At 37.0% G+C, this 21,450-nt stretch overlaps 1 protein-coding gene across 1 annotated transcript in view; it reads left to right on the plus strand.

Annotated features, from left to right (window-relative positions):
- LOC115414978 (exostosin-1a) overlaps positions 1 to 21,450 on the plus strand; it is a 533,740-nt gene that overhangs the window by 505,430 nt on the left and 6,860 nt on the right. Inside the window, exons 10-11 of the mRNA XM_030128366.1 lie at positions 4,170 to 4,259; positions 21,098 to 21,258. Of these exons, the coding sequence (XP_029984226.1) occupies positions 4,170 to 4,259; positions 21,098 to 21,258 (251 nt within the window). The remainder of the gene's footprint in view (positions 1 to 4,169; positions 4,260 to 21,097; positions 21,259 to 21,450) is intronic.

Below are 21,450 nucleotides of genomic sequence, written 5' to 3' on the forward strand. Positions count from 1 at the left end.
TTTCCTCATCTTTCTCTTCATATTTTTCTTCTCAGTCCTTTTCTTCTTCTTCTTTCTCTTCATCATCATCATCACCACCACCTTCTTCCTCTCCTTTTTCATCTTCTTCCTCTCCTTTTTCTTCCTTTTTTCTTCGTCTTTCTCTTCTTCATCATCATCATCATCTTCTTCCTCCTTTTTCTTCTTCCTTTTCCTCATCTTTCTCTTCATCATCATATTCTTCTTCTCACTCCTTTTCTTCTTCTTTCTCTTCATTATCATCACCACCTTCTTCCTCTCCTTTCTTCTTCCTTCTTCCTTTTCTTTCTCTTCTTCATTATCATCATCTTCTTCATCCCTTTTCTTCTTCCTTTTCCTCATCTTCTTTCTCTTCATCATCATATTCTTCTTCCTTTTCTTCTTCTTTCTCTTCATCATCACCTTCTTCCTCTCCTTTTTCTTCCTTTTTTTATCTTCTTTCTCTTCTTCATCATCATCATCTTCTTCTTCTTTGTCCTTTTTCTTCTTTTCCTCATCTTCTTTCTCATCATCATCATCATCATCACCACCTTCTTCCTCCTCTTTTTTTCTTTCTTTTTTCTTCATCTTTCTTCTCTTCTTCCTTTTCCTCATCTTTCTCTTCATCATCATATTCTGCTTCTTCCTTTTCTTCTTTCTCTTCATCATCATCACCTTCTTCTTCTCCATCTTTTTCTTCCTTTTTTCATCTTCTTTCTCTTCATCATCATCATCACCTTCTTCCTCTCCTTTTTTCTTTCTTTTTTCTTCATCTTCTTTCTCTTCTTCATTCATTATCATCTTCTTCTTCATTATCATCTTCTTCCTCTTTTTCTTCATCATCTTCTTTCTCTTCATCATCTTCTTCCTCCTCTCCTTTTTCTTTTTCCTTTTCTTTTTTATCTTCTCTCTCTTCATCATCATCTTCTTCCTCTGCTTTCTTTTCTTCTTCCTCCTTTTTCTTCTGCTTTTTTCTTCATCTTCTTTCTCTTCTTCATCATTCTCATAATCTCCTTCTTCCTCTCCTTTTTCTTCATCTTCTTCTTTTCTTCTTGTTCTTCTGTCTCTTTGTCATCATTCTCATCATCTTCTTCCTTTTCTTCATCTTCTTTCTCTTCATCATCATCATCATTATCTTTCTCTTCTTCATCCTCTTCTTCTTCTTTCTATCCTTTTCTATCTAACTTCAGTTTCAGTTCACCCTGACTGAAACCAGATCTAATAGCATTAAATTAAATATACATTTTTCATCCTTTTCTTCTTTATCTTCTTTCTCTTCATCATGATCATAATCTTCTCTCTGCCTCTCCTTTTTTCATCATCTTCCTTTTCTTCTTCTTCTTCTGTCTCTTTCTCATTATCATCATCTTCTTCCTCTTTCTTTTCTTCATCGTCTTTCTCTTCACCATCATCATTATCTTCTTCTTCTTCTTCATCATCCTCTTTTCTATCTAACATGTTTCAGTTCACCCTGACTGAAACCAGATCTAACAGTGTCTTATTATATGTACATTTTTCTTTCTTTTGTACCATTTTGCTGGTCGTGTAGGCCTAGGAGGAGTATTTCCTGTCAGTTAGTGCAGCTTTAACCCGGTCCTCCTGACTTAGCAGCAGGAATCGCTGTTGGTGGCACGATCAGGACGAGGACGTGGTGTCCCTGCCGTTCGGATCGAAAGCATCTGAAAAAAAAAACGCAGATACTGTACTTTGACTTTGATGTGACGTGTGTTCATGTTGGGTTTTTATAAAGTCAAGACTCACACTGAGCTGAACCCAAACGTGCACACAGATTTACACCAGATATCCAGTATTTCCGTAGGTTTCTTGGGTAAATGGGAGGCACATATATTTTATTATCTGCCATGTGCTTAATATACTCCACCCAATTACACTGTGATGGTTTTCTTCATAAAAAAGCCGACTCCACTATGACTGAACTAATCACCTGCCTGCTGATTACAGTGCATCCATCCAAAGAAAATACATGATCTGCCAAGAGTTCTCACTTTAAGCAGTGATTAAAGTCGGAGTTTTTCTGCGGCACACTCAGGAATTTAGCAGATTTGGGTTCGTATTCGTTTGATGTTACGCTTAATTTGTTGATGAATTTGCACTCGCCGCCCATCGGCTCATTAAACTCAGATGGAAGTAGACATTAACCTTGCGGATATTTGTGGTCTTATTTCGCAATATAAGCCTCTTAATATTCCCCCGGGGAGTTTAAAATCAATTTACTTCATTTCAGACAGTAAATCCATGTTAAACATCACTGCAGGGACGTTGGGTTCAGTTCAGTGACGTAATATTTCACATTAGAATGAGGAGCAGATGAAAAAATACTGAAGTTTAAGTCAGTCTAAATGTAACGTTACGCAACAATTCAATGTACATTTAATAGATCTTATGTATTTTATTTTATTTTATTGTAATTTTTATTTTTTTCTGCTCAGTTTTACTCAGTTCTGGTTGTAGTTATTGTTACCATTATAATTACTACCATGGTTGTTATTGTTAGTATTGTTAATATTTTCTTGTGAGGGTCTTTCTTCCTTTTTCTCCCCCCTTCTCTCTTCCCCCTCTCTTTTCCTTCCCCCTGTTCCTTCATGTCAGGTCCGGCATCAAAATGTGGTTCAACAAAACTCATAGTAAAGACAAGAGAATATCAATGACGTTTCCCTTGGCAAAGCAAATTTATTCAGCACAAAAAGGCAGCCAGACTACAGTTCTGCTGTTATGATGCTGGACAAGACATGTAAAAAAACAAAACAAAAAAACAATTCAATGAACAAAGTAATATATTTAGAGGAATTTACACTGAAGATTGAGAACAGTGTAAACCACAGGTGTCAAACATGCGGCCCGGGGGCTAAATCTGGCCCACCAAAGGGTCCAATCCGGCCTGTGGGGTGAATTTGTGAACTGCAAAAATTACACTGAAGATGGGGGGGTGGGGGGGGTGCTGATCTGCCTTGGCGGAGGTCTGCGCTCTCCGGGTGCTTTTCTTGTTATTTAGTGTATATGATCTTATATACACTATAAACAAAAAGTTAAGGATATTTCTTTTTTTTTTTGGCATTTTTGTTGTCATTTTTGCCATTTGTAAATAAAACTATGTCTGGTCATTAAAAAAAATTTGTTTCAATTCACACAAAAAAGTAAAAAGCGCTGTGCAAGAATCCCAACTGAAAAAAATAGGCCAAAAATGAAAACTATCCTTAACTTTTTGTTTGTAGTATAAATAATTTTCTATACTCTGTGCATGCTACACCTGTTTTAACTGTCTTTTTTTTGTGTTTGTTTTTATCTGTCTTACTTTCTATTTTTATTCTCTGACTTCCCTTTAAATTGTATTTTTTGTACCCTGCCTGTAGCCCTTTGAGGTTTTTAGGTTATTATTATTATTATTAAATAAATTCTCTGTGGGTCTGCTCCTACCTGTCTAGGTGCCCTGATAAAAGCTTATGTTGCCCCACGACCACTCTGCTCGTCTGGGGAACATTGTCTGGTGGTCCACAGACCTTGTACAAGACAATCCAGGCTCTTTTCATGGGTCGTTCCACATTGGTGGAATGCTCTACCAAGTACTATGAGAACAGAGGCATCCCTGCCTATCTTCAAGAAGCTCCTGAAGACCCAGCTCTTCCAGGAGCACCTCCTGTCCTGGCACTGGCAGACATCCCATTTTAAATATTTTAATAAAGTTCTTCCCAGGCTTATCACAGATTTTCCCAGGATTATCTCTGGACCTGCTGCGGTGGTCCTGCCTCTCTCCCGCCTTCATCATCATCACTCACCTATCCTCAACTGCCTCCATGTGTCTCCCCCTTCTCCCCCCTTCCCCCCTCTCCCTCTCCCCCAGTCTCTATCTCTATCGCTCTCTCTTTTTCTCTTTCTTTACCCTCCCTCTTTAACCCCAACTGCCAAATGCATAAACATAAACATTATAATCTATAATCATTCGTCTTCGTCTTCCTTGTAAATCTCTTGTACGTTTCTCTACATTTCTGTTCATATCTGGTTCATAACTACATACTGCTGTTTATTGTTTACTTATTACTTACTTGTATTTTTCCTTGCTCTTCTGTTACTTTCTTTCTGTACTTTAACGATGTTGGATCAACTGTAACACACAAATATAATACAGTATTTCTCTTTCTGCTTTACTTCTCCAGATGATGACCAGTCGTTTCTTCCCCCATGAAGTCGTCCTCACCGACGCCGTCCTCAGTCTGGACGAAGACTCGGTCCTGTCGACCAATGAGGTGAGACTTAGACGTTTAATGAGCTGCTGAGGTGAGACGCCGGTGCTTTATCAACACAATGAGGCGAGGCGGCCACACTATCAGCCACGAGGCCACTAAACACCATGATCAAACATTTGGATTAGAATCTAAATCAGCTGATAAACACTTTAAAACCCTGTCACCATGGATGGCTGCTTGAATACTACCCCGTCTATTATAAACCGCAGTCATTAGGAAGGATATTTTTTACACTATCTTTTCAGCTGAGATAATTACTTGCTTGAATCATCCATTAATCCATAAAATAAGCCGTTAAATAGTAACTGCTGAGGTGGTATGTCATGGTTATGTTTGCATTTACAAACCCTCACTTGATTTGTTTAGTAACTGAAACGTCTGAGTTATAATTCACAAATGTACGACGAGCTTCAGTCTGTATGTTTTTACGTCTGCGAGTAACAAAAGTTGGCGACGTCTTAACGCAGTATCGATCGTCAGTGGAATGAGGGAGTCCACACACGAACACTCATGAATACTGTTCGTTACAAATGAACCGAAAAACAGCGCAACAGACGCTGAAATAAAGCAGGAAATGTGCCCGGACTGTAAAGGACGAGGAGTTTAAGGAAGAAACAAAGATTAACAAGAGAGAGACGGGGCATCGTAGACACAGTAGGATAGAGAAGCAGAGATTTATGTTCAGTGGAAATTAAAATAAGGAAAGGAAAGGAAAGGAAAGGAAAAGAGAAAAAGGAAAGGAAAGGAGAAACAAGGAAAGGAAAGGAAAGGAAAGGAAAAGAGAAAAAGGAAAGGAAAGGAAAGGAAAGGAAAAGAAAAGAGACAAGGAGAGGAAAGGAAAAGAAAGGAAAGGAAAGGAAAAGAGAAACAAGGAAAGGAAAGGAAAGGAAATAGGTAAAGGGGTGTCTTGCTCAGGGTGCCGTTCAAGCTAGTGCCCCGACTGGCAACATAAATCAAATTTAATTTATTGGTTGATAAACTGCCTTTGTCTTCATCTTCTTCTTCTTTGTCTTTGTCTTCATCCTCTTCTCTGTCTTCTTCATCTTCATCGTCTTCATCTTCTTCTTTGTCTTCTTCGTCTTCATCTTCTTCATCTTCTTCATCTTCATCGTCTTCTTCATCTTCTTCATCTTTAATTCTATTTATTGAATATTTGTTGAATTGAATACATCGTCATAAATAATGTTTTAATATCTAGTTCTTTTTACGGTACAGAATAATGGAAATGTGAAACAGTAGATGTATTTCAGAGGCATTAATTTAAGGAGTAAATAAAAATGTGCAGACGTTAAAACAGAAAGGTGGAGAAAATAAAGAAAGGAGGCGAGAAAAGTGAATGAAAGAGGCTGTAATGAAAAACAAAGAGCTTTGACTGAGTCAGGAGTTTTCCAGAGCCATTACCTCTGTGTCTGTATCATTACACTGTCAAAACACACAGCAGCGCTTTGATTCAGGTCTCAGTTCGTACCTAAAACACCCCGGTGGTTTGGTACGCTAAGGCCGCTTGTACGACAAATGAGAAAGCAGTGAAATGACAAAGGCGCTGTCAGGAGACGAAGGAGCGCTTCTGTTCCTGTTTTTTAATCAAGACCTGGACGTGTCGGTGGAGGTGATACTGCACTTAAAAACCACAGACAGGAGGAAAACACAGTCAGCTGTTTTATTTATATGGTATTTAATGGTACTGTGTACACACATAAGCAGTGGATACTAGTTATATAGTTGAACCCAGTGGTTTCCAACCTTTTTTGTTTTTTTTTTTTAGCTAAAATTAATTAGTTTTTGATCATGTAATAGTTTGCTATACTATGTTGCAAATAAACGTTAATTTTAGATGACATTTAGGCTATATGATGTAAATTATTATAAACCACAAATCACCTCCGTTTCTAGAGGCAATTCAAAAAATGTTTGGGAAGGAATGCTTCTCGGACCAAAAAAGAGTTTGTTCGAGGTGCTCTTTGGAAAAAGGGATTCAAAAAGTATTTATCACACTGGAAGAAGAATCCAAAGCACTCTCTGTCAACATTAAAATGCCTTTATTATCATGGCATGGTCATATCTAGACCTAAAAAACTTCAACGCGTTTCGGCTTCAAGCCTTCATCAGGAAGTCAAACAGGAGCCTGAAAAACTGTAGGTTCATATATGGTAAAGTCTAACCAACAGGACCTCACCTCTGTTTCCGTTCGGTTTGTATTGTCAGTAACTGAACTAAAGATCTGTTAGGAATCCAACAAACAACGTCAGAACTGTCACAGTTTAGTCTGAACTGTGGATCAACAAGCAGTAACTTAGCAAAGATAATAACATCCCATAATAACTTTATACCTTCGTAAACCTTCGAATCAAACTCTTCCATGTAGAAGAAACGCTGCCATTTCAGCATCAAACTCCATTCTTTACATTTAGAGCTGAGTCCAGTGGAGAAAACAACAATGACGATTCTAGCTTTTATCAATTTGTCACTTTATTTGACTCAAAAAGTTGTTTCTTTGTGGTTCTCATCCCATATGGTCACTTTCTGATGCTTTGTTCAAAGGCCCTATGGCAGTGGTTTCCAACCTTTTTTGGCTCGTGACCCCATTTTAATATCAAAAATTTCTGGTGACCCCAAACATTCAAAACTGAGACTTTTTTTTTTTTTGGCTGAAATTAATTTGTTTTTGATCATGTAATAGTTTGCTATACTATGTTGCAAATAAACATTAATTTTAGAGGACATTTAGTTTATATTATGTATATTATTCTGTATGGAGGCAGTAAATCCAGGTGTAGATTACTGCACAAAGGGAGAATTTGATTTTCCTTGGTCAGGATATGTACAGTCAGTCCAGCTAGGATTCACAAGGCTGACAATTAATACTGAACAAACAAGAACTGAAAAAACTATGAAAGAGCTGCAGCATCTGAAACTGACCACAATGAACATTTGACACATAAACAGAACCACAGTGCTTCGGTTTCAGACTCACAGTTTGTCATGTCTTTTATGGATTGGGATTGTCTCTGTCAACTCAACATATATTTTTTATTGGTAAGTTTTGGGTTTTTTTGTTTTTTTTATCAATTACTAGAAATTTCAGGCGACCCCATTTGAATTCCAGGCGACCCCACGCGGGGTCCCGACCCCAAGGTTGAAAAACACTGGTTTAAGGTGAAATGTCAGATTTGTGCTATAGTTTGACCTAATTTGACATTTGCTGCCCCCCCTTTGGTACGTTATCATAACAGGACCACGACTGAACTGTGTGTGGATGATGTCAACTCCTGAAAATAAATTTGCAAAGGGGGACAAAGGGGTGTCTCACGCTAGCACCCCCACTGGCAACATAGATCAAATATGATTGATTGATTGATTGATTGATTGATTGATAAACCGGCTCACTAGTCGCTTTTCCATTGGACGTCTGCGCAAAACTTTACAGATATTTACAAAATGTCAAAAAAACAGAAATGCTTAATGTCAGTTTTTCCATTAAATCACAAATGCGATGATATATTTATTTATTATCGCAAGATGACACGAGAAGTCATTCCATAAACATGGTGATGAACGTAAATATGGTGTTGATTTACAGATATATTCATTATTATTATTATATATTACCCCTCTATCTCCTACTAAATTAAAAATGATTGGGTTTCCTGATGTGTCCACACATACCACGACATGTTTATTCTTCTTCACTTGTTGAAACGTATGTCAACATCTGTTTTTGTTTTTTTTTTTTTAATTCACCTGACTAGTTTCAAAAAAAGGTCTTTCCATTGCAGTTTTGTGTGATATACCATTTGCGCTATGCCCAAAAAAACACATCTTGCTTTTAATCGAAAAACGAGACTTTTGGCGAAAATGTCGTTTTTCCATTAGGTAAATTTTTATGCACAAGTTATATTTGCACAATTTAAGGGTCAATGGAAAAGAGACTACTGTTGAATCTGAAACTGCTGCAAAGTTTTCAAGTTGGGTCATTAAACCCAAACAGCTGAGCTCATCTGCGAATGCTAAATTAGAACCCCTGCTTTAAGAGTCATTCCAAACAGCGCCTGGTTCCTGCTCGGCTCTGCAGCGATTTAAGGATTGTGATCCATAATGGATTATAAGAGCCAATGAGCCCGAGAGCTCCAATATATCTTTAAACTCTGAGATGTTTTATTGATCGGAGCAAGTCAATGCTCACCTTTTCTGCGCTAACGGGATTACAATTACACTTTATGGCACCACAATTTGTGGCACAGCAATACGACAAGTTTCTACAACTAAACTTTTATGGGCGTGAGGCTTGTTTTATGGAACAAGAGGAAGAAGAAGAAGATGTCAGAGGGAGAGAGGAATCATAAAGAGGAAGTGGAGTGAGTCTTGGCTGTGCTCAGTAACCCGATGCTCTAATTGCCCTTTTAACACAGAGACGGGATTTATTGAAAGGAGATGAAATATGTCAAGTGAGTGGAAATATGCGAGAGAGAACATTACACTTTTAATAGGACTTTTCATATTCTAATACTGCGGTGGAAGAATGGCTGTGCCAATTTCATAATTACATTGTTTCAGCTCATTAAATGTATGATTATTCCATGAAGAGAGATTAGAGGAAGGAATACGAGTGAAAAACCTGACGAAGCTTTTGTCTTTCATTGAGCGGCGGAGCGTACCGCTGCCGTATAACCTTTTCCAAGACAGTTTCAGGACGCTGCAAGAGGAAATATTGTTCTAACAGTAATGACAGAACCGTGATCCCCTTCAGTTAAAGCAGCGCAATGTTGAACTCAGAATAGAATAGAATATTATCAGCAAAATTCATCTAAAGTATAAAAATTCACAGTAGTAATTATTCAGTAAAATGGTCATTTTCGTTAGCAATTGCTTCAAACATCTTCGATGATGAAACTAACGGTTGGATTAATTTCAAACTTTATATGTAGCTTCCTTGGGACAATTTTTTTAAAATATTAGAACATGTGCATTTACTTCTAATGGTCCATGTTTTAATGTTTTTTAACTTGTAAATGGTTAAAGATATCAGTATAGTCAGGGTGTGATTTGTTGGGGTGGGTGGGGGATCAACCCCCCCTCTGGTTTTTACATCCTTACTTCCGCTCAATAAATTTCATCCTCCGGGGGGACAACCAACCAGCGTAAATAACAGCAGGTTGTGACAGTTTTCTTCCGCCTATATCCTACATTACTGGCACTAACCTGAACCGAACTGTCGGCAGTCTGAGAATTTGCGAACATCCCCATGCACTGGGGCACCGTAAAGGGGGGGTAAACGTCACAAATTCATGGAGCCTAGTAGGGCTGCACGATTAATCGATTTTAAATCAAAATCGGATTTTTTATTTAGGACGATTTTTAAAAAAGGGAAATTGTAAAACTGATTTCATCTCTCTCGTGCCTCCAGGCCGCGCACTTGCGGGCTACCGTAGGCTCCTCCTCCTATCAGTGACAGCGGTCTGTCACAGAAGTCTGTGTAATGACCGGACTTTAAATGTGTTTATGAGCCCGCAGTACTTATAGTAATGTAAGCCGTGGCTTCACGCACGGATCCCGCAACTGAAATAGAACTGCATGCGGATCACTCATCTTACATTGTCCCAGATCCGTACCGTACTGTCTGCTTCCGAACCAGGTCTGGGTCTCGGGGTCATCAGCCTCAGCAGAGGAGCCCACACAGCCCTGTGCCCACACACATCCACCAGCTCCAGGATAGAATCCCTCCAGTGTGTCCTGGGTCAGTCTGTTCCACGCACGGATCCCCCAGTTTAAATAGAACCGCATGTGGATCACTCATATTAACCTGGTCCACGCACGACTGGTGCCTGTCACTGACTGACACTGGTATCACTTCTGTGGGCCCAGATACCCAGAAAAGAAAAAAAAAAAAAAATAATTTTTTTTTATAATTAATTTAGTCCTCTTACTTGCTAAATTTTTCATTCACAAATGTAAGTTCTGTAACACAAAACCAAATATTTATTTTTTGAAAGATGTTGAACTTTATTTAAAGCTGTTAGATAAATCTGGAAACAAAAAGGCACGTATAAAAAAGTTATAAAAAACATCAGTATTTGCTCTGATTTGGACATTGTATTATAGTGTATTCCCCCTGGCAAACTTATGTTATTTTCTTGTTGTATACATTGTTTGTATACTCTACTTCATTCAATAAAGATTTAATTAAGAAAAAATAAACTTCTGTGGGTTCATCACATGGTACCATCACAGATTTGAGGTCAGAGCAGGGCCTTGCATTGTTGGCTGCTCACAAAAATGACATGCTGACTTCTGTTGTCTTTTGTAGTTTTACCCAAAAATCGAAATCAAAAATCGAGTTTTTAGAGGAAAAAATCTGGATTTTTTTTTTTTTTTTTTTTTTTTGCCAAAATCATGCAGCCCTAGGGCCCAGCATTTGTGGGGGGGCAGTGGAGGGGGTACAGGTTAGAAGTTGTAAAAATTTTGTGTACATATGTAACTCCCCCTCCCCCGCCCCCCCGCTCCGACAAAAAAAAAAAACTCCCTCCGTTTTTTGGCAAATCGCACCCTGTATATATATATATTTTTTTTTTTTTTCATAATCACAGAATAAAAGTACCAGTGGAGATAAGATGGTTCATAACATGTAAATACATATTTCAATATAGTTCCTATTGATCACTGATAGAAGTCATATATGAACTTTGAATGAGTTGAGTTATTTCCAGTGAAAGTCCCGCCCACTTCTGTCGGTGATAGAACATGGACAGAACATGCTGGTGAGCTACAGTGTCGTTGGTTCTATTTTTTCCAGTCTGTGTAGGTTTATACGTGACTCTTTAACACATCATACATGTTACTGTAAATGAATATGAAACAGCAGACACTTAGACATGTTTTAGCTCCGCCCCTTTGTTAACTGTCAGCGATACAAGCTACCATTAGAGTGAATTAAATGAGATGCCAACAATAAACAGGTTTTTCTGCATCAGGAGATGAGTTTTAAAAGGAAACAGGGTGTAATTCAGAGATGGAGCGAACAGGAAATGATCCAAACATGTTCTACAGGCTGATGAGCAGCACAGCTACAGCTTTATCATGTTTAAGATCAGATCAAACATCCATTAAATCTGCTTAGAATGGAAATGTGTCTCTAACAACACTGTAAACACAGACATACATCAAATATAGTCACTTATATAAGATCCACTGCACTGCTTTAGTTACTCTGCAGTATTTTCTGTCATTTAAGTTCAGAATCTGACACATAACAGACTTTTATTACACTCACACTACAAATATTGACATTAAATGCATTGTAGATATAAACTCTTATTCCTCTACATCCTTTTATACTAAAACAGTAGTTTTAAAACCAATTGTAAAGTAGTGTAGCTATTTATATTGCATTACTTAGAGTAATGCTGAGTGAAAAATCAATGTATATCTTGTTTTTTTTTTTCTTTTTTTTCTAAAATAAGTAAAAGTTTTGTAAAGTTTCTCCACATTTATTTATCAAATACAGTTTAAAGTACATGACAAATACACAAGTATCCCCCTGGATTTAATTCACAAAATAGTTCCCATCCTTCCTTTGGAGAAATAAAGCAGGAAGGAAGCAAGAGAGGGAGGGAAGAAGGAAAGGAAGAAAAAGAAAGGGAGGGAGGGAAGGAAGGAAGAGAGGGAGGAAAGAAGGAAAGGAAGAAAAAGAAAGGGAGGGAGGGAAGGAAGCAAGAGAGGGAGGAAAGAAGGAAAGGAAGAAAAAGAAAGGGAGGGAGAATGAATGGGAGGAAGGAAGAGGAGGAGGAAAGAAGGAAGAAAAAGAAAGGGAGGGAAGGAAGGAAGAGAGGGAGGAAAGAAGGAAAGGAAGAAAATGAAAGGGAGGGAGGGAAGGAAGCAAGAGAGGGAGGAAAGAAGGAAAGGAAGAAAAAGAAAGGGAGGGAGGGAAGGAAGGAAGAGAGGGAGGAAAGAAGGAAAGGAAGAAAAAGAAAGGGAGGGAGGGAAGGAAGCAAGAGAGGGAGGAAAGAAGGAAAGGAAGAAAAAGAAAGGGAGGGAGAATGAATGGGAGGAAGGAAGAGGAGGAGGAAAGAAGGAAGAAAAAGGAAGGGAGGGAGGAAAGGGAGGGAGAGAAAGAAAGGGAGGGAGGGAGAATGAACAGAGGAGAGAAAGGAAGAAAGAAACAAGAAAAACAAAGGAAGGAAGAAGAGAGAGGGAGGCAGAGAAAGAAAGAAAGAAAGAAAGAAAGAAAGAAAGAAAGAAAGAAAGAAAGAAAGAAAGAAAGAAAGGATTTCTGTCCTGTAAATCATGTATTCTTTTGGAACATTGAGCCTTTTTCTGATCATTTCCTTGATTATTTTCTTTGTCATATTACACTTTTGATCATTAATTGACATAATTGACATTTTTGGATCTTTAATAAATGTTCCTTTCCTTACACTGGTCCAGATTTTGATGCTTTATATCATGTAAATGGTTACAGATATCAATATAGTTCCTACTGATCACTGATAGAAGTCATAGATCGTCGTCTTCCTGATAAAACCTGCTCTGTGACTTTTGGCAAATTTTACAGGAGAAACAAAAAACTGTTTATATACCAGGAAACTGAAATATGACCAAAAAAATCTGTTCCTTTAATGTTGGTACTTATGATGGAATGGAAACAACTTTCACAGGAGACTGAAATTTGAAGCTATAATAGGGGAGATAGCAGGTTTTTATTCCCAACCAAAAATGTCACTTAGCAGGTTTTATCGGGAAGCCGACGATATGGACTTTGATTGAATTAGCCGAGTTCTCCTCCAGTGAAAGTCCCGCCCACTTCTATTGTTAGATTGATCTGCATCCAGACCACAGGACTGGAACATAGAACAGAACCTGACATCCTCACAAATTCAACTTAGAACATCAACAGCTGACATACAGGGACACTGGTTCTATTTGAGTCATTTTACTTCCGTAGTATCCTGTGAGAGCCACAATCAATAGTCGCTTTTCCATTGACCCTCAAATTGCGCGAATGTAAGTTGAGCATAAACATTCACCAGTTTTGCCCAAACTCTCATTTTTCACTTAAAAAGAGGTGGTTTTTCAGGCGTAGCGAAATTAGTATATCACACAAAACTGCAACGGAAAGACCTTTTTCTGCAACTAGAGTCACGTAAATTAAAAAAAAAGGATGTTGACGAACGTTACAACAAACGAAGAAGAAGAGTTTTAAAAGAAACATGGTGCAGTATGTGTGGACACACCAGGAAACTGAATCATTTTTTTTTTAAATTTAGTGTGAGATAGAGGAGTAATATGTAATATAATGAATATATCTGTAAATCAACATGATATTTACATTTGTCACCGTGTTTATGAAATGACTTCTCGTGTCATCTCGTAATAATATTATTTATTATTATTATTCAAGATTGCTTTTAACCCTTTCACACATAGGTCACTCCAGTGGACAGTTCTTCTCCAGCTGTTCTCTTGTATATTCATGGGTTTTGATGTTTTAGTTCCATATCAGCCAACACAGTGGACCCTTTTGCATTATCCCATACACTGACATTCAGACCATTACTGTAACTGTGCTGTTCTAGATAAACCTGATCTGCACTCACATGTTTAAGTGTAAATCAATTGTTATTATTGTTATTGTTATTATTTTTTGCATATTATCTCCATGAAGTGAGTAATTACTAGCATTAGAATATGTTAACCTGTTTAACCCTGACCATATTTTCAGGGGAAAAATGCCTAAAAAGACATACCCAAAGTAAATGAAGAATTACTTCTAATACTTATAATAATAAGGTTCATATGGATGTTCTTGGTGTCTGTGGACATTTACAGACCTCACAGAATCTATTCCCATTGTCTAAAATATTGTATCTATTACTCTGCCTGAGTAAACTGGAACAAACTAAAAGAGAAATTGGAATTTTTTATCCTCGCCTGTTTTTTTTTTCAGCTGGATTGACGATAATATGCATAAATTAATTGTTCGTGTTGGAGATTTTTAATACCGTATATTTCACCCCACAAAGATTAAAAATCATGTTTGAACATTAAAGTTTGCACTAAAATACACTTTTGATGTACTTTTATTAACAGTAGGGTCTAAACTTTGAGCAGAAGTTGAAAAAAACATCCACTGTCCTGATTTATTATATTTTTATAGTAGATGAATATTAATAGAATTTTTTCGGCCCGCGGGCGGGCTGATAGGGCTAAAGGGGTTAAAATGTGAGAAGACATCAGATTAGCAGCATTAAACATGTTTTTATTTCATTGTTTTCATATCACTTTCTGATTTTGGGTTTTAAACGCGTTTCTTTACTTCAAAAATTAAATGCATGGATATTTTTGTAACTCCATAGAAAAAAAAACTTGATCGCATTGGTTTTTTCATGCCTGAGGAGGAATAACAAAACTGAAGAAAAAAATCTTGACTAAGGTTCTCACAATTCATGCATGAAAGGGTTAATGTTTAGTTGCTTTATATTCATATACCTGCCTTTTGCACCTGCTTTTATCTGTTTTTAATGTGTTTGGTTTCTGTTTTTATGTCCTATATGTAAAGTGTCTTTGAGTTCCATGAAAAGCGCTACACAAATAAAATGTAGTATTATTATTATCATTATTATTATTAATAGATCAATAATGTAAAGCGCTTTGGGTGTCTAGAAAAGCGCTATATAAAATCTAATCCATTATTATTATTATTATTATTATTAATAATAATAATAATAATAATAATAATAATAATAATAATAATAATAATTAATAGACAAATCATCGCATTTGTGATTTAATGGAAAAACCGACATTACACACTTCTGTTTTTTTGACATTTAGGAAATATCGCTAAAGTTTTGCGCATACGTCCAATGGAAAAGCGACTATAGACTGTAAATAAATAATGGTTTCTAAACTTATATTTTGAATTCACTAGATCAGTGACTCTTGGAACGTTGGCTTTTTGGAGCCAGAAGATGGGAAGTGACCATATTTGGACAAAAAGGGTGGAGTTGTGAGGGGCCATGGCGGCAGAACCTGAAAACCTCCCAGATTCAACTTAGTATTGATTGTTGACAGAACGTGCCGGTGAGGTCCAGGGACATTAGTAGTATTTTTGTCAGCTGTGACCTTAAATAAACAGATAAACTCAACCCACAGTCCGTTCAGAGCCAAAGCCGTGACCCGGTGGGCCGAGTTAAAATGCAGACGCCGTCCCCGTCCGTCTCCTCAGCTGGTCGTCAGATCACACTGAGCCCGTCGGCCAGACTTCATCAAACACACAACCATCTAAAGCTCCACCGCTCGGCTTAAGATACATTTTCCACGCTTTTGTAACCTTGAAATCTGATGTGACCGGCGGCAGATGTGACGGCCGGAGCTCCGCGGCGGTTTCGGCTTCACGGGGCAGAAAATAAAAAGCGAATGAAGACACGGCGTGGCGGAAAGACCTCACACAGGGACGGAGAACGAGGCCTCGGAGATGGGATGGGACGGTACTGCGTCTGATCTCATAACAAACGTTCAGTCCAAACGTCAGCGCTGATTTGGAACAGATCTGTCATCGTTTATATGTAGCTTCCTTAGGACAATGGATAAAAAGTTTGTTCACAGGTTTGAGAAATTTAGATTCTTGAATTTTTGATGAATTTTTGAAATATTAAAAGTTTGCCTTCACTTATAATAGTCCATATTTTATGGGAAAGGATTGGGGCCACTGGGGAAAAAAGATAAGGTCGAGTATATATATTTTTTTATTATTATTCTGAGAAAAAAGTCTGAATTCTTTTTTTTTTTTTTTTGACATTTAGGGAGAGTGTCACTTGTGTTTTATGCCATGCAGGAGGAGTACAGGCTGACATAATGACGGATTTAGGTGATTTTTTACGCAGAATTCTGATTTTAATGTCATAATAATAATAATAATAATAATAATAATAATTAGACTGGACCTTATTTTTTTTTTCCAGTGGCCCTAATCCTCTTCCGTAATATTTTATTGGTTTATAACATATAAATGGTTACAGATATTAATATAGTTACTATTGATCACTGATAGGAAGTTGTATATGGACTTTCAATCAGTCCATGACCTTTGACCTTGAGTGACCTCTAAGGGTCGAACTCAAGGTCACCAATGTCTGCATTTTAACAGTCTTCTTCTCCAAAAACTACTGTTTGGATTCATTTAGAATTTTTTATGTAGCTTCTGTGGGACAGTGTCTACAACGTTTGTTCACAATTTAGAGAAATTTAAATTTTGTGATTTTTTTTCCCATTCTTTGTTTATTTGGAAAAGCATGTTATACAAAAATTCCCTTTGGGTACAATTCAGTATCCACACATCAAATTTGACCGAAGATGATAATCCAAGATTTTTAGTCGAATATAGAACAAATAAAATATATAAAGACAGAAAAGTGTATATCATATAAATGATTCTGTTGGGTTTCTGTAAATTGGCTTAGAGTCTGGTTTTGACCAACTCTACATATAAAGTGTCATGAGAGAACTTTTTTGTTGTGATCTGGCGCTATATAAATAAAATTTGATTGATTGAGTGATTTGATTGGTTTTCCCCTGTAAGTCGCTTTGGAAAAAAGCGTCTGCCAAATGCATAAACATAAACATAAACATAAACATAAACGTTTTCACATAACCGATGTGTAAGTTTTTGGATTTTTGAAAAATTTTTGAAATAATAAAAATTTGCCCATTTCTTATAATAGTCCATATTTTAATGGTTTATAACATGTAAGTGGTTACAACTATCATTATAGTTACTATTGAGCACTGATAGAAGTCATATATGGACTTTTATTTGGATACATGACCGTTGACCTTGAGTGACCTTGAAAGGTCAAAGTCAAGGTCATCAGTGTTTAGATTTCAACAATCTTCTCCAAAAATACTGCTTGGATTCATTAAAAAAATAATTATATATATATTTTTCTTGAGACAATGTCCAGAAAGTTTGTTCACATTTTAGAGAAATTTTGATTTTTACATTTTTGACTTTTTTTAAAATATTAATGATTTACTTTTACTTATTATTAAGATCAATCAAGGATCCATTTCAGCCTCACAGACTCTATTAGTGTCAGTATCACACACTCGGACACAGACATACACACACTGTCTACATGTGCAGGTAATCACATCTGAACACACACTCAGTTATTTACACGTCACTTTAGATTTATGTGGAGTCGTCACTGACCTGGAAGCATCGGTGTCAGCCAATTAAAACTAAATGAATGAATAAATAAACGGTGGAGCGGTACACACCATGGTTCAGCTCACACATGGATTCAACAGGCAGACATGAGCTTCACTGGAAACACTTTTCAGAATGTCTCTTTTTTTTTTTTTTTTTTTTTTTTTTTTAATTAATGCTTATTTTTGATCATTTTGGCTCCTTTCGTCATTGTTTTCTACGTTTCTTAAATTTGATTTAATGCTTGTTTTTGGCTTTTTTGTTGATTGTTTTGTTAATGTAGTACTTTTTTGTTCATTTTGTTGGTTGTTTTCTTCATTTAGTTCATTTTTATATGTATGTTTTGTTCATGTTATAAATTATTATTATTTGCCAGTTATTTTCTCCATTTTTGTTTAAAGTTTCCTCAATTTTGCTAATTTTGAGGATTGTTTTCTATGTTTTTTTCATTTCATTATTTGTTTTTGTCTGTTTTGCTGATTGTTTTGTATGCTTTTTGCTCATTTTGATGTTTGTTTTTTGTTTTGGTGATTGGTTTCTTCATTTGTGTTTGCTTTGGTGATTGTTTTGCTAATTTAGTCCCTTTTTTTTTTTTTTTTTTTTTTACAATTTTATTCATTTTGTTGGTTGTCTTTATTGTCATTTATTTCATTTTTGTCTGTTATTTTTGTTTATTATACCAGTAGTTTTCTCCATTTTAGTTTATTTTAAAGTTTTGGTGAATTATTCTCCATTTAATATAGTTCTATGTCATATTTTGTTCATTTTAATGTTTGCTGTCTCCATTTTTTGTTTTGATTATTTTTTTCTTCATTTACATGTACTTTTTTTTTTTTTAATCATTTTTGTTCATTTCATTGGTTGTGATTTGGTAAATTTTCTCTGTTTTCATTGGTTAGATATTTACATTTTTATTTTGCTGTTATTTTGTTGACTGTTTTATACAGTTTTATTTATTTTGATGATTTTTTTCTTAATGTTGTACCTTATTTTGTTCTTCTTATTGATGATAGCGTTTATTTTGTTAAGTTTTATTTAATTCCGTATTTGTTCTTTATTCGGGTTTAAGTTTTCCCAATTTTGTTGATTTTTGTGTACTTTGTTGATTGTTTTGTTAATTTTGTCGATAGTTTTCTACATTTTCTTTGGTATTTTTTTCATTTCATTGTTGTTTTGTTAACTATTTTCTTTATTTTTTAAATTTTTTTATCATGGTAATGTTGATTTTTTTTTTTTTTTTCTTATTTTCTCTGTTTTGATCTTGCGTATTGAAAACATAACCTTCATTCTTAGGTGGAAATTGTCACGTTGAGTTTAGTAGATGTGAGATAAAAAACATCTGTGGACATTTGAGGGCATCATCTTTAATACTTTTCATTCTTTTCTGACATTTTATTTGTAGACCCACTCTTTGATTCCCTCCTTCTGTTCCTCTTGTCGTTTTTAACCATAATTATCACGGACAGATCGTCAACACCACCCGTCCTGGTTCGGTCGCTGTAAACACACACGTGCCATTTCACATTATGAGGAGCGTTTTAATCTCCGAAGGCGCTTCTACATTTGCATGATCTCATTAATCCTTCCGAGTCGTCCGCCGTCCACGTGTCGTCGTGGCGTCCGTTCATCAGGGGCTGCGCTGACATCGGCAGCTCCAACCTTTCTCTGGGCTTAGAGCCACAGCTTTACAGTAATTGCTCACACGATTCATGACAGACGCCGCCAGGAATCACTAAGGAACATCCACTTCCACTGCTCTGTCTCCACACCTCCACTCTTCTGCTAATTAATTTCCTCCTCTGGCTCTGGATGGTGTGTGTTCGTGTGTGTGTGTGTTCATGTGTGTGTGTGTGTGTGTATGTGTGTGTGTGTGTGTGACATTTTCCACCGTGTCTCAGTAGTGTTTTTATATTCACAAGGAGGGTTTTCTCCGGTAGATCAGGCCTCTTCAAGGACACTATTCTGCACTGAACTGGATCTGAACAGGTTTATAGGAGACACTCTGAAGGAGATGGACACGCTCATGGAATTAGTGTTTGTATAAAAGTATGTAGACAAAAGTATGTGGACACGTTGGATTCAGGTGTTTCTTTTCTAACACGGGTCTGGGTTACAAAACAATAATGAGTAATGTCAGAATATACACCGAACAAAAATATAAATGCCCCACTTTTGTTTTTGCTCCCATTTTTCATGAGCTGAACTCAAAGATCTAAAACTTTTTCTACGAACACAAAAGGCCTATTTCTCTCAAATATTGTTCATAAATTTGTCTAAATCTGTGTTAGTGAGCACTTCTCCTTTGTCCTTTGCTGAGATAATCCATCCACCTCACAGGTGTGGCATATCAAGATGCTGATTAGACAGCAGGATTATTGCACAGGTGTGACTTAGGCTGGCCACAATAAAAGGCCACTCTAAAATGTGCAGTTTTACTGTATTGGGTGGTCCAGGGGGGTCAGAAAACCAGTCAGTATTTGGTGTGACCACCATTTTCCTCGCACAGTCTTCTTCATGAATTCTCTGAAACAGCTTTGGAGATGGCTTATGGTAGAGAAATGAACATTCAATTCACAGGCAAAAGCTCTGGTGGAGATTCCTGAAGTCAGCATGACCAGTGCATATTCCCTCAAAACGTGTGACATCTGTGGTATTGTGCTGTGTGATAAAACTGCACATTTTGGAGTGGCCTTTTATTGTGGCCAGCCTAAGGCACACCTGTGCAAAAATCCTGCTGTCTAATCAGCATCTTGATCTGCCACACCTGTGAGGTGGATGGATTATCTCAGCAAAGAAGAAGTGTTCACTAACACAAATGTAGACAGATTTGTGAACAGTATTTGAGAGAAATAAACCTTGTGTGTACACAGAAAAAGTTTTAGATCTTTGAGTTCAGCTCATGAAAAATGGAATCAAAAACAAAAGTGTGGCATTTATATTTTTGTTCAGTGTAGTTTAAATTGGGATAAATATCATTGCATTGGTTAGTTTGGTTTAAAGCTGAGGTAGGAGATGTTTTCCTGGAGCATTTTTTACTATATTGCTTAAAATCCCCTTCACACCCCGATTACAACCAATTAATTAAATGCTCTAACACGAAAATAAAAGAATTTAGTCACCTGTGGAACGGACAGGACTGAAAAAACACCATCCAATCATTTTAAGCGGCCCATCGAAATGATTGAATGGTGATATGTCTATCAAAGTCAACTATTTTTTTATTTATTTATCGACTGACAATCACACACAGGAACACACGGTTGGAAGCTGGCAGGAGGCAAGAGAGAGCGAACTGGAGGATCAGTGCCGTTTAAAAAGGGGCGGGGCAATCACGCTCCACCAATCAGCTTCCTGCAAAACAAACAGACACAAAAAGGGCACAGCACACCTACAGGACAGGGGAGAACACACACACTAAACAGAGGCGTATATACATATACACAAAAACAGGCAAATTATGACTCAGGGTCACGACTCTAAATGCCCTAAAAACTCCTCTGAACACACTGCATTTGTCCTTTTTCCACTTCTACAGCTGTTTGTGATGTGAAACCTGTTTTCTCTTCAGCTGTTCACGTCAGTCTAACATTTGTTTCCCACTTTACCCTCTTCTTTTCGTCTTTTTTTTCTTCAGGTGGATTTCGCCTTTATTGTTTGGCAGAGTTTCCCTGAACGCATCGTGGGTTATCCGGCCAGAAGCCACTACTGGGATAGTTCCAGGTCGCGGTGGGGCTACACCTCCAAATGGACCAACGACTACTCCATGGTCCTGACAGGGGCGGCGTTCTACCACAGGTATGAACAGGGTCCGATTTGTCAAAAAAAACAGAGGGGGGGGATTTTTTTTTTTTTTTTAAATCATGAAAAAGCAAGCAGTCAACAGGATTGATTCTTTTTTAAGTTAACAGTAAGTCTATCACATGTCGAACAGTCGAACATTCATCTTTAATGCAAACAAAAAATACATGAAACATTTAATTTTCTGCG

This window comes from Sphaeramia orbicularis, chromosome 24 (assembly GCF_902148855.1).
Source record: "Sphaeramia orbicularis chromosome 24, fSphaOr1.1, whole genome shotgun sequence".
Taxonomy (NCBI): domain Eukaryota; kingdom Metazoa; phylum Chordata; class Actinopteri; order Kurtiformes; family Apogonidae; genus Sphaeramia; species Sphaeramia orbicularis.